Source organism: Fukomys damarensis, unplaced genomic scaffold (genome assembly GCF_012274545.1).
Source record: "Fukomys damarensis isolate Sample0158 unplaced genomic scaffold, DMR_v1.0_HiC HiC_scaffold_13, whole genome shotgun sequence".
Lineage (NCBI taxonomy): Eukaryota > Metazoa > Chordata > Mammalia > Rodentia > Bathyergidae > Fukomys > Fukomys damarensis.
Window position 1 is genome coordinate 23,699,880 of NW_022900925.1, and position 14,434 is coordinate 23,714,313.

At 36.8% G+C, this 14,434-nt stretch overlaps 1 protein-coding gene across 7 annotated transcripts in view; it reads left to right on the top strand.

Annotated features, from left to right (window-relative positions):
* Window positions 1–14,434, top strand: part of Acaca (acetyl-CoA carboxylase alpha) — a 281,891-nt gene that overhangs the window by 152,785 nt on the left and 114,672 nt on the right. For all 7 annotated transcript variants that reach the window (XM_033762915.1, XM_033762912.1, XM_010626803.3 and 4 more), the window contains 4 exons: window positions 745–858; window positions 2,067–2,180; window positions 3,833–3,922; window positions 6,552–6,670. In XM_033762915.1, the coding sequence (XP_033618806.1) occupies window positions 745–858; window positions 2,067–2,180; window positions 3,833–3,922; window positions 6,552–6,670 (437 nt within the window). The remainder of the gene's footprint in view (window positions 1–744; window positions 859–2,066; window positions 2,181–3,832; window positions 3,923–6,551; window positions 6,671–14,434) is intronic.

Consider the following 14,434-nt stretch of genomic DNA (forward strand, 5'->3'; position numbering starts at 1 on the left):
AAAAAAAAAAAAAAAAAAGCAACAGGGCAGATGCGGGACATTTTAAAATTTTTAGAAGCAGAAGTTCCTAATAATGAATAAATTATGGATCTCATGATGAGTTTTTTTCCCTCCATTCCAGCTAAGAATTCACCATGTTTAAAATCATGGAATGATTCTTGGTACAAGAACAAGATAAATGATTTTGGATACAGAGTTGGCCAGAATATGAGATGTTGTTTTTAGTTAGTGTGTATTTATAAAAGAATAATTTATTCATGTGTTTCTGTTTTGCATTCTCCTGGGATGTTAAACATTTGGTTTGTACAAATACAACTACCAGGGTGGCTCCTTTTGCCTTTTTCTCAATATGAAAGAGGGAACAAGAAGGCTGTTAGTCTCTACCTCATTTAAAAATCCCTTGAAACTTTGAGACATCATTTGTTATTTCTTACCCAGAATACCCTTGATCCTTTTTAGTGGTCTGTGATGATTTCTATTGCATATTAAAAGTATAATGTTAATTTATAAAGAAATACATTAAGAATTTTGAAATCTGAATGACTGAGAGATTTGGGCTGTTGCTACTTAGGGGCTGCTTCCCTTGGGATCATCTTTACCACACTGCATAAGATAAAAGTAACAGGAAGTTTACATTTCCTTCATAATGCAGCTTTGTTTTCTTTCCCTTTTCCTATTTCACAGTTTGCCCTTGCGATTCTTATTAATGTAGATGTGTTTGTACTTTTTCACACTAACAATTAGGATCAGTTATGTGGCCGGGACCCTACTCTCACTGATGAGCTGCTGACTATCCTCACTGAACTAACTCAACTCAGTAAGACTACCAATGCTAAAGTGGCACTTCGGGCCCGTCAGGTAAGGACAGTTTTGGTTATTTTGAAGGAGGGATTTTTTTTATAGTTTGGGAAGTTCTAGAAACAGTGAGCTTTTACCTAATCACTTTACAAAGATTATGCAGTTTTCTCTATATGTCAGATTGTTCTCAGAACAAATGCTTTCATGGGATATTTTTTTTTAAGAGAAAGGAGATGATTAATATTGAGTCTAAAGTAGGAGTCTTTTTCCAGTTACAAAATCCTATTGTTATCTACTCTCCCTACTATCCCTGTGATAGTAAACTAGGGTCAGGTGGAGGAAAGGAAACAGAGGGGAAGAAATCTACTCAATATTTCTCGCTTCCCAAAGGGAACTTAGAAACAGATGAGAACTGTTAAGTAGGTAGGAAATAACCAAATGTGGAAAGCAAAAAGATAATAAAATGAATCTTAGATGCTAGGGATCAGAACAACCCCAGAGAAGTCCAGTTAGTTTCACCCTGTTGTCTTCATTTCCATTCCAAAAGGTTTCAGCGGGGATGCTGAGAGTTGGTGCTCCCTTTGTGTTTCAGTGCTTGGGCATTGAGAAGGAAGCAGTATTTGAAGTTGTTCAGTGACCTTCTGCTTTCTCAACAATTGTATCCATGTCACTGAACTACTCAAAGTTATTGAACCTCTCAGTGACCTGCTGAGGGTATTCAGGTCCCACCACGTCCCTGTTTGTGACACTGCTTTCACTTTCTCTGCTTCTCACGTGCATTCGTGTTCCTAATGCCTTCTTGGTGCTGAGTATCTGGGACTGTCAAATCAGCTTTTCCTCCTCTGCCTTTCTACTTCAGAGTTGCAAAGGCTAACTATCCTGCATCCACCTTCCCCACAGCTGCTCTCTGCCAGACCTGATTCCCAATTAACAGCTAGTCATGCAGTCCCTAGGACCAGCAGCTTTGCAATGGTAAATCACATGCACTGATGGAACTTGATTGAAGCTGTTTTCTCTCCCTTCCCCCTGCCTCCCATGGGAAATTGCCTACAATTCAAATCGTGATGAGAGTCAACTGAGATTCAGTATTTGGTAGCATTGACTTTATGCTACAGGACCTAGAAGTTGTTTTACTTGGTCTCTGTTTTATCTTTGTTGCCTGCACTTACAGATTTATATTTATTGCTTTTGTATCAGAGCTGCCTAACAGGAGCCTAGAATAATCACCCTCTGGGGAACTTATGCCTCTTACTTTGTTCTCACTCTAGGTTCTTATTGCCTCCCATTTGCCATCATACGAGCTTCGCCATAACCAAGTAGAGTCTATCTTCCTATCAGCTATTGACATGTACGGACATCAGTTTTGCATTGAGAATCTGCAGGTATATATAAAATAACCCTTTTCTATCACTTTACACTCTTGTCTTTTTTATTCCTACAAGCATAATTCAGTTAAGTAATCAATTAATTTTGATATCCATGTAATGAAGTTTTATGCCTTGACTTTCAAAAATGAGTTATACCTATGAATTTTTTTCATAAAAATGCTGTTAAGACTGTGGTTTAGCTTAAAAATAAAATAAACTTGCCTTAATAGAAGTGTCCCATTAAAGTCTTTATCTCTTTATTTTACCTAGGAAGTGTTTTAGTCTGGAATTAAGTGGCAACATTGTTTGATTTCTGACATTTTGAATCAGATACACCCATAAATGGCTGTTACTCTTCTGGAGACAAAGCTATTTAAATATAATCTAACTTTAATTTTATTTTAATGTTTACTATTAAGCTTTATAAAGAGCCAGTTTTTAAAAGATTATTGGCAATTTTAGCCACTAATTGGAAAGACCTCAAATATTTTTAAAACAACATTATTTTCTCAGAGATGACTTTCTAGCTGGGTGCAGTGGTGCATGGCTGTAATCCCAGCATGGAGGAAGGCTAAAGCAGGGGAATCAAATGCTTGAGTCCCACCTGGATAACATAGGAAAATTAAAAATACAGTCATACCCAGTGTCAAAATTAAAAATACAGTCATACCCAGTTGGTACTGACTGATTTTGAAACTTGTCAAATTTGGTCCTCAACATTTTTTTTTTTTTTTGTACTGGGGATCCAACTCAGGACTGTGCACTTGTGAGGCAGGCAGCAGAATCACTGAACTAAATCCCTGGCCCAATGTGTTTTGATGTGAAAATTTTGTCTCAGTACTCCTTGTTTGGTAGTGGACCTGCAACCTAGAACTTGTTTCTGTTAATTGCCTCATCATTAATGACTCCTTCCAGCTGAAACAATTTGTTTGGTGTTCATTGTTTTGGGTACTTGTCATATCTCCCACAATCAATTAATAGAAAGAAGTACCTAGGAAGGGCTGTAAAAAAGGGCTGAGGATGTAGCACATTGTTAAAGCATCACTGGATTTGATCTCCAAAACCTCAAACAAGAGGTGACTTTCTATTCTTCTACCTAGAAACCAGAAGTATTGTTGTATATTTGGCCAAAGGAATCTTCAGACTTGTAAAGTTTCCTCCTGTGAAACCTAAAAGGGGAAAAGGATCTTTTTTCTTACTTGGTTCACAGTTAAAATCAAGGGGTTTCAATAGGTTCAGATCTGAGATTTATCATAGTGGAGTATTTAGACAATATTTACAAAGTGACATACAGATATATGTTGGAAAGGATAATAGTAATCAGAAATACTTAGACTAATTAAGAGTAACTATAATTAATACTTTTTTTTTTTTTTGGTCCTGGGGATTGAACCCAGGTCCTTGCACTTGTGAGGCAGTGGAACCACTGAGCTAAATCCCTGGCCCTAATTAATACATTTTAATGCATTACCTTAAGAATTTTATGTATATAATCTTCACAACAGGCCTGTGAAGTGTTATTTTCTCCATTTTGTAGCTGAGGAAACTGAGGCACAGAGAGTATATCCATATATGGCAATCATAGACAGCATTCTTAGTTTTCACTAAATGCTTCACATTGTTCTCTTTTGGATGTTATGGTTTAAACCTACTTTTGTACCTTCCAGAAACTCATCCTATCTGAAACTTCTATTTTTGATGTCCTGCCAAACTTCTTCTATCACAGCAATCAGGTAGTGAGGATGGCAGCTCTGGAGGTGAGTTTTATAGCATTTGACACACCTTCTCCATGGTGTTGTGTGTGTTTGGCTGTCATGCTAGTTCTTTTTCTGTGGTCATAAGGTTGGTTATTAAGGATAATCTTCTTTTCGTTTGAAAGAATAAATGTTTATTGCCTTACTCAAGTGTTTCATCTGAACTAATCAGTTTGTGGGTTCTGATCACAGAGAAATAGCAGCCATCATTTTTCAATACTTTCGAGGTATTTGAATTCTTCCACTTTTCAATGAATTAAAATTCTCTATAACACAATAAGTAAAAAAAAAAAAATGGCCCAAAAAACATTGTGGTTGGTCCAAACATGTGTAACATTACCCTTTTATGATTTAGGCCAAATTAAAATGAATTTTGGTTAAATTTTGAATTGGCAAAGCAGTTCTTATAAAATGTTGTTTTATAGGAGAGAAGGCCATAGCATTTAATAAACTGTAGGTTCATTTAATGAACTTTTTCATTTAATCCTACAGTTACTTTATGAAGTAAAAGAAAATGAGACTCTGAAGCCATGTGTGGTGGCACACACCTGTAATTCCAGTACTCTTGAAAGCTGAGGCTGGAGGATTGGACATTTGAATCCAGCCTAGGCAACTTAATGACTTAGCAGTGTCTCAAAAGGCAGGGCTGTCTGGCGATGTAGCTTAGTACGGAGGCCTGGGTTCAGCCCTCCAGTACAGCCCCTCTCCAAAAAAAGTGAGACTTTGAGAGGTTAAATTATTTGTCCAGAAATCATATAAATAATAAGTGGAGGAATTTGCATTTAAACTCAGGTCAGTCTGACTGCAAAGACTTTCTCTTTCCACTGTAGCACACTACCTTGTGAAGGACCAAAATTGCAGGCCCTGACTACTGCATTAAAATTGCCAAGTAGATATATTTTGAAGATGAAGAAAAGGAATGGTTTAGAAGATTTTATGTAATATCACCATAGTCTGTTGCTAGCTCTTTGGAGTTGTTTTTTGTTTGTATTCTGTGGTTAAAGTGTGTATAGTATCCTACTCAGTAAATACCAAATACTTGAATTACCTAAGTGTTTTTCAGGGCTTGCGTGTCATTTAATGAGAAATCTCCTTACATATTTCATATACTGATAGAATCCCATGTAGCATTTTATGTTCATGGCAAATTGGATGTGAAGTGCATGAGAGCAGACTGCCAGTTTTTGCTGAAATGTAGTCTGTTACTGTTTCTTTAAATTGAGTCAAGTTAATGTATTTGAGATATGTCAAATTATGCCTCCCTGCTTTTGCCTGGAATTGGGTACCTAGATTATTCAAAACTTATTTTAGGTGGTAGGTTAAAAAAAAAAATAGAAGATAGGAAAAGAGTTAAAGTGTACTGTAGTTACTTCCATCTTCTATCTTTATTCCTAAGTGGCCCGGAATCAACACCTCTCATTTTTTACCATTCTTGCTTTTGTCTTCTGTTGAAATGATCATGCATATTGTATTAATAGTCATGGTTGTATATGCTGTCTTTTGCTAAAAATCAACCCTTCTACAGAGTTTAGCAGATATTGGTGGTAAACTGATGGTGTGCATGTTTTCTTTCAAGACAAAAGATGTTAATGTACAAGTTGTTTTTTCTAAACTAAAACCTCAGTATTCAGGTTTAATTATAGTGTTGTCACTTTGCAATAAATAAGTGTGTGGGTTGCAGTTTGGTTACTCAGTCTCTAAAAGGTTCGCCATTGCTGGTTTGGAGTAAAAGGATTACCATGCACCTAGAGGTGTACAGCAGAGGCAGCCGATTTTTATTTCCATCTGTATCCATGGGACTAGCAGTGAAGCTCAAGCTTTATTTTGGAAAATATGTACAAGATATGATTAAACAAACTAGTGGATATTTAAATTTTTAGAAATTTATTATAATGGGACCGGGAATTTAGCTCAGTGGTTCCGCTTCCTGCCTCGGAAGCAGAAGGACCGGAGTTCGATCCCCCGTACCAAAAAAAAAAAAAAAGTTATTACAATGAAAGACACATTGTCATTAACCCCCCCCTGAAAATACTATCTCTTGTTTCAGACACACTTATCCCATTGTTGCCATTTTCTGAAGAAGTTCTGAAAGTCCTCTTTCAGTGTCTTTAGTCACACTAATGTGGCTGCCTTGATGTCCTGAGTCAATTATTTGTCTTTCATAATCATTTTGACTTGGGAAATAGCAAGAAGCTTACTGGTATGAGAGCTGGTGAATAAAGTAAATGAGGACACATTATAATGTTTTTACAAGCCTGGATTTCCAGTGAGTGGCACTCACCAGCAGCATTCATCATATATATATATTTTTTTATCATTCCTGATAAAAACACTTACAAAAGAGGACTTCTAGAACTGCTTCAGAAAGAGCAAAAATGATGAGATAAGTGTGTTTGAAGCAAGAGGGAGTATTTTGAGGGGGATTAATGTCAGTGTGTCTTTTACTGTTATATTTTTATTTTAATGCACACCATATTTTTTTATCAGCCCTTGTATGTACCGGACCCTGACCCTCTCACTGCAGATTACCACCTTCTACATAAGATACTTCTCTTTAAGACTCTCGTTTTCCTGTTACAGCCATTCTCTTCTTATTTTGAAGTTTATTTACTGAGATTTACTTTTTAACCAGGTATATGTTCGAAGAGCTTATATTGCCTATGAACTTAACAGTGTACAGCACCGCCAGCTTAAGGATAATACCTGTGTGGTGGAATTTCAGTTTATGCTACCCACGTCTCATCCAAACAGGTGAGTCTGAGTATGTTATGTGCAGAGGCCCATCAGGAGTTATAAGGAGTAATGAGTATGATACTTCCATGTTTTTTAAAGCTAGAAATACTTAGTAAACATGAATTGATTTGAACCATAAGAAAAGAGCTTCTTGGTGCCTGCATCTTTGATTTGGAGAGGTAAAGTTATGGTCTAGTTAAGATAAAATAGGATTACTTCATTCATTTTTTTGCCTGTGTTATGTTCCTGGAGAAACATCCTTCTCTTTCCTCCCTCCCTCTCTTCCTCCTTTCTTCTTCCTTCCTTCCCTCTTTGGCTCCCTCCCTCTTTCTCTCTCCCTCTTTTTTTTCCCATTAAGTTTATTGGTACATTTAAGGTAAACAATACAGTTACATTCATCACTGGGATCTTGTACCTTTACATGATGTATCTTGGTTATTTTCTCCCTCCCTCTTGTTGGAACTTTGCCAGAAACTCACTTATTAAGTAGTTTTAGTCAGCAATTTAAATAAATTTTAGGTGGAATGCTTTGCTTTTTATGTATTTGTGATGGATTGAAATTGTACCTGAACTTGTTTTATTTTCTCCCTAAAAACAGACACTGAATTTAACAGTTGAAATTCAATCAGATTTTTAAAATAACTCTTCAGAACCAACTTCTTAAATTTAAGTAAATTATTCAATTGATCATGCTAATTTTATTAGTATGTTTTCCTTCGTAAATCCTTTAAACTGTACATATGGAAATTTGTTTCAGTATTGCTGTGGTTTTAAAATGAAATACTTTATCTTATATACTCGTTTTCACAAACTGTTCTGAGGTAATGAAAATCTAGGTATTCCACCCACAAATATGTTCATTCCCTCCTATATTTTTATTCTTTTTAGTAATACCACAGGAAATATAAATACCACAGCCAATCTTAACCTGCCCCTTTCCAATTCTATTTTATGGCCTTCACTTCTTCGCTTGGTATTACAAAGTACTATGTCTTTGGGGATTCTTAGTTATAGACACCAGAAATGGTTTTGTTCTGAATTGCTACTTCACCCAAAGCAATAGAGCCTTTCTGGAGACAAAGAAGTCTGTGCTGAGACTTTTGACCACTGGATGCCACTGTTGATCCACTGGAAGTTGGCAGATGAACAGAGTCATCTTCCGAAAAAGTACCTCTTTTCTTTGTCTCAGAAGGTCCTTTCAGTTCTCTACCTCAAAAATGCCTTATGGCTGGCAGAGAAAAGTGTATATCCTTGATTTAGCAAGCATCTCTCGGTACATTTTTGCCTCCATGGATTTCAGAATCTCATTTTCGAGAAACGAATGGTTGTCCTTCAGCAAGCGGTGAAGTACTCATGGCACACATGGGCTCAGCACTCAGTCTTTCTTTTCCTGCATTCCTTGAATAATTGTAGAGAACTACATGCTATTCTTAATGCTCTGTAATTCTCAAGACAATCTTCCTTTCTTCCTGTTTTCTACTACCTCTTCCCTTTGGGCAGTGATTTGTAGTCAGCCTGCCAGGCTGCCTCTGATTTCCTTCCCTTCTCATTGTTTTCCTTGTCTTTCTGAATTGCTTTCCCTACCTTACTTTTTTTTTTTTAATTTAAGGCTGTGTGTCCAGTTTGGTGTGGGAACGTTGACTGAAAAATAAGGGAAATTCTCAACTGCTTTGTTAAGAAATCTTACTCAGTTTTCCACATCAAATATGTGAATCTTGGTTTGTCCTGATGTTATAAAACTCACATTTTTGTCCCTCTTAACATCTGTATTTTACATTCCTCTATTGTTAAAGACCAGGCTTGAGCAGAATTATAATTTGTAGTCTCCAAAGTCTTCCTTGATTATGTGTGCAATTTTAAAGCTTCAGAAATACTGTTATCATCAATATCATTGTTATTGGTGTAGATCTGAAAGTGAATGTAAATGCAAAATAAAGAGGAAAGAATCTCCATGGAAGCCAGAAAAATGTTAGAATGGCTTTAATCCCCTTGCCCCTAGTACCGGGATTGAACTCTGGTCCTTGCACTTGCCAGGCGGGCGGCAGAGCCACTGAGCTAAATCCCCGGTCCTGACTTTAATATTTTTTTGAACTAATATCCTTTTGTCTAAGATTAGATGATTAGATTTGATCACAAAAGGATATCAAGTCATACCTTGTTTCTCAACTACTTTGCAACTCATTAGATTTAGTTCTTGAAACACTTTGGTGGGAACATTTTATCCCAGTACTTGTTTGTTTGGTACTGCACATGCAAGATAGAACTTATTGGTGTTGGTTACCCCATCATTTGCTTACCCTTTCCAGATAAAACAGTTTGATACTCATTGTTTTTAAACCAATTTACAATAAGTACTGAGGTACTATTGTATTCAGTTTATTCAGGCAGTTATTACAGATCTGTTTCGTGAATTGAGTTTTATAAGATTTTATTTCCCTTACCGATGTTTTTGTAACAATCTGGAGTTACAACCTGATTTTGACATGAACTGGTATTTTGCAATTCAATTCTGACATTAACCATTTAGAATTCGATCACAGGGCACAAGCTAAAGGGTTAGTCCTCCACAAAACTTCCCCTACTTCAAATAGGTTTCCCTGGGCCACCTGCACTGTTGACTAACTGGCTACAAAGTTGAGAGTTCCCAATTCTGTCACTTCATTAAAGTCCTAGAACAAGTTACAGAATTTAAACACTAGAGTTTTATTGTAAAGGAAACAGATCAGGACCAGGCAAATGAAAATGCACATCCTAGGAAGATATGAAACACTGCTTGCCTTTTTTTTTCTGTTGAGTCAAGGTTCATCACCCTCTTAGCACATCAGTGTGTTCACCAACCAAGAAGTTCCATTGACTTTATTTTATTTATTTATTTATTTTGTTTGTTTGTTTGTTTGTTTGAGACAGGTTCTCACTATGTAGTTGAAACTGACATGGAACTTGCTATGTAGCCCAGGCTGGTCTCGAACTCACTGCGATCCTCCTGCCTCAGTGTCCCAAGTGTTGGGATTACAGGCGTGCGCCACCACGCCCAGCTTTCCATTGACTTTAATGTCAGGAATATCAGGATTTCATTTCATAGGCATGGCTGATTGAATCATAGGCTGTATGATTAAATTTAGGCTTCCCTCCCACAGTCAGACTAGGTCAAAGCCCCAACCCTCTAATATCTCCCTCTCTCTCTTTTTGGAAACAGGGTTTTGCTGTCCTTTAGGCTGTCCTTGAACTCATGGCAATCCTTCTGCCTCAGCCTCTTGAGTGCTGGGATTACAGTATGTACCACCATGCCCAGCTCCAGCCCTCTGATCTCATACTCACCTTTCTAGTGGTCAGTTACCATCCTTCATCATCTCATTTCATCTCTTAATATAAACTCAGGTATATGAGGGGCTCATAAGCAACAAAAACACACCTACAGCTTGGAAAATTCTAAGATTTAGACTTAGAGCCTCTCAGGAAATAGGGACAATGGCTAGTAAGATTCTTTGTTACATAGTAATACTACTGAGCTTTAAAAAGGTTTACTTGCTTTTGACCAAATACTTTTTCTAACTCCAGTACTCTTCTTTCTATTCTTTTCTTCATTTTGTTTATTTTATTTTTTGAGGGTAGGGTCTTGCTATGTAGCCCAGGTTGGCCTTGAACTCACATCGGTCCTCCTGCCTCAGCCTCCCAAGTGCTGGGATCACAGGTGTGATCCACGCCTAATATTCCTTTACATTCTAATGAATCTCACAGTTATTTGAAGAATATTTTGAAAATACATATATTGGGATCTTGACTTCTAAGATCGCATTCATTTTGAATTACAGTCTAAGTGATTACTTTTTATAAAACTCCTCTTACAGGGCCAGGATTTACCTCAGTGGTTCTGCCACCTGCCTTGCAAGTGCAAGGACCTGAGTTCAGTCCCTGGTGCCAAACAAAACAAAAACTCCTCTTATAATTCTGAGGAGTACCTGTAATTAAGAATCATTACTTTTAGATCAACTCTGTGCAGTAGAAATCTAATGCAAGTCATGTACATAATTTAAAATTTCCTACATTTAAGGGCCTAAAAAAAGATACAAAATTAGTTTTAATAACATTGATTTAATGCAATATATGCAAAATACCATTTCAATATGTAATATATATTATTAATGGGATATTTCCTACTCCTTTATTCTAAGTTCTTGAAGTTCATTAAACTTACAGCATATCTCAGTATAAACAAGCATTTCATAGCCATACCTGGCTATTGCCATATTGCTCAACTCAAATCTGGACCAAACATTAATTGGGACAATCACACTGATTCCTCTTTGGTTTATATTAATGGTGATCTCCTTAGGTGTGAGAAAAAAACTTTTATTGCTTGTGCTTAGTAGTTACTGGAATTATCTGCTTCCAATAACTAATGATAAAGCACTGTGACATTTACTCATACTTTAAAAATTATTCCATGAAATAGAGAATAAGTGTTTGAATCATATGTATTTTACTCACAATGCAAAATAGATTATAGCAATTTTCCCAATTGAGATTAAGTCAAAAAATTCTTTGGGGAGAAAACACGTTCTGTTTAATTTTTTTGCATTTTCTTTCCTGTTGCTTGATCTTCACATTCCTAGCTTGGTGTTCATTTGAAGTACACTAAATTTGTCCATCACTCTGTTAGAAGTATCTTTGTAAGCTGTTATATCAATGCAAACTGTAGTCCCTTGCTTTTGTACTGAGTCACCTCATGGAATTCCACTTCTGCAGTTTGTTTTTGAGTAGTGATTTAACCCCTATGGCTTGGGATGAAACATGACTCTGTCTGTAAACTGACAGCAGCAGAGTATTTTCTCAGGAAAAAGCCTCATGACTTTGATTGAATGTCTGTGTCTCATTAGGGCTTCTTTCAATTTTTGGAGAAGGGAAAAATTTTTTTTGGTTTTTGAGACAGGGTCTCACCATGTATTTGAGACTGACCTGGAGCTCACTCTGTAACCCAGGCTGGTCTCGAACTCAAAGCAATCCTCCTGCCTCAACCTCTGGAGTGCTGGGATTACAGGCATGCGCCACCACGCCTGGCCAGAGAAGGGAAAATTTTTGAGTGGGATAGTTCTCAAAAGGGAAAAGATAGTTGCTTTTTGCACATGGGTAGTTACTTTGTGACCAACATGTTTGGGACCCTTTTATTTTGCTTTATTTTTGTTTTAACTTATTCAAGGCCTTTGTATTGCTTGACGTTTACTTACTCTGTCTTTCAGTATAATTTGACTGTATTTCTCTAGCTGTTTCCTTGATATTATTAAAAGCAAATTATAGCCTTAATCTCTATGACTTCCTGCCTCAGCCTTCTTTAGTCAAGGTATGGTACCTTCTTCTAGATTTTCTACCCAAGACTTCCAAATTGTCTTTGGGAAGTGTAGTTACAATTTATTTGGTATTCACAGGTATTATTCACTGGAGGGAAGCTACTGGCCTGAATTTTCCCTTCTTAAATTCCCTCACTTAAGAATAGTTGTAAACTGATATATATGTAATACATGTTTATGTTTGTGTGTGTGTTTCCTTTTTGCCTTCTTAGTATTTAAAGGTTATATGCTTTTGTATGTGAATTTTTCTAAGGGGAGAGGATTTTTTTTTAAGGTATTAGTTTTTAAAAAGTAACTTGTAGCCAGTTAGACGTTTTCATGAAGCAAAAGTATGCAAGTTTCTTTTTTTTTTTTTCTTGGTGCAGGAATAACAGATAGCTTATTTATTTCCCTGACCTAATTTTCTTATTTAAGAATCTATGAGCCCAGCACTTTTGTGAAGTCATCTAGCATTTTACATGGCTTAATCCTGGAGCTCAGACTGTATCACTTGACATTCCTTTTTCTCTTTTTTCTTCCACTGAGACTCAGAGTTTAGAGCCCAAGTTATGTTCGTGTCTGTCTTTTATTCCTGTATGAATTCCTAGTATCCCCCGCTAGTCCTGTAAATGCGAAAGCTTGTTACACTGATGCTTCATCCTCAATGTCTTTATTTTTGACATTTCATCAAATCATTTCACATTCAGATTTTCTCTTAGCTTTGAGTAAATTAAATGCCTCAGAATAACGTGGAAATAAGCTCTTCAGGCAGCCTGAGTAATAGCCTAAACTATAGCTATATTTATACAAACATATGTAAAGTATTATATCCCATAAACTCTGTGGCTATGCATATGTCTGTATATTATGACAGTCTGGGAGTATAAAATGCAAAATTTCAAATGGTATTTTTATAGGTAATGCATACTATTGAACATGGGTAATTTTTAAAACTTTTAATCTGTAGGGCCAGGGATTTAGCTCAGTGGTTTCGCTGCCTGCCTTGCAAGCACAAGGTCCTGATTTTGATCTCTGGTACCAAAAACAAAACAAAAAAAACTTTTAATCTGTGATTCAGATAAGCATCAAAATTGGTGCAGGAGTTGGAAGTCTACTTTGTTATACATTTCTTTACATATATAATGCACAAAGACCTATTGGTATCTATTTCCACCTACTTTTTAGCTAGAGATTCATAACTTTAGATAAGCCACATTGCATTACATTTTCTCTGTTGTTTTCTTCTTGTGAATTTGGCCTTCTGTGTTGCAGTGTTTTAATTGAAATATTTTCCTTTTCTTACTTTTTACATGCAGAAGAGGTCGGCTTTGTTCTCCCCTGATAACACATTTTGGTTACAGCTGGATTTAGGTTGTTTGGCACTTTCTGTTTTAGCCATTGGTGGGTGGCCTCTGGACCTTCTTTTTGTGAAAGAAGGTTAGAAATTGTAAGCTTTCCTTGTGACCAATCAGCAGCTTGCTGCCATTCCTGAGAATTCTAATAATCTATAACATCAGAGATTAGTACTCAAATACTCAAAAGTCACCCAACTTGTGGCAGTTTTTTTTTATATCCATGGTAATGTTTAATTGTAGTTAGCAGACTAGAATGAACTTTAAATAAATAAAATTCTACATTTCTTGCTTCCTTCATTCAGGAGAGTCTGCTGACAAGATGCAAGCATCTGGCAAAAGAGAAGATTCTCAGCAGGTTTAAGTGCTTACCAAAGTGCTTTCCTGTATCCATGGCTTAGCTTCTAGTCTCTGCTGTGTTATTTTGGCACTCTAGACTTGTAAGATTGGAGAGTAGGGTTTAAAACTCTCAATATATCATTAGGGTAGCCCAAGGTCTCTTCTTGTCAAGGAAGACCAGCTGATTCCAGGGGGGAGGAAAAACAGAATCCAGGGCTCCAGTAAATCCCTGTAGTTTTGTGCTGTGGGTTTGTAGCTAATTATGCAGCAGGCAGCTGTAATGTGCTGTAGCCCTGTTGGTGTACTTGTTTCAGAAAGTGCAAAATCTTCCAGCAAAGCCAAGAAGGGCCTTTGGAGGTGCTGCAAATGAATGAGACAATGACCATGTTATGTTATGTTTGTAACTAAAGCTCTTGCAGTAGAATCAGGGCATCTAAATTGCAAGGAGGTAGAGGGGAAGATGTCGATAGAAATACGTGGTTCAGATGTGTTTTACTGTTCTTGATTTGGATTCTTCTGCAGGAATGTAGTCACAAAAGGAGACCACCACTGGTCACAGCCAGTCAAATTGCTCTTTCTCCTACGGTACTGTTGTTAGTGACTGCTAGTAGGTTATTCAGCTGACCTTTTTGGATTCTGCTTTGCTGCCTGATTTCAAAAGATTTGCCCTGTACTGGCTCCGACTCACACAGTTTGATGTAACCACTGCTTGTTTGCATACATCCCTATCATTTTATATAGGGCCCTTTTTTTTTTTTTTTTTTTTT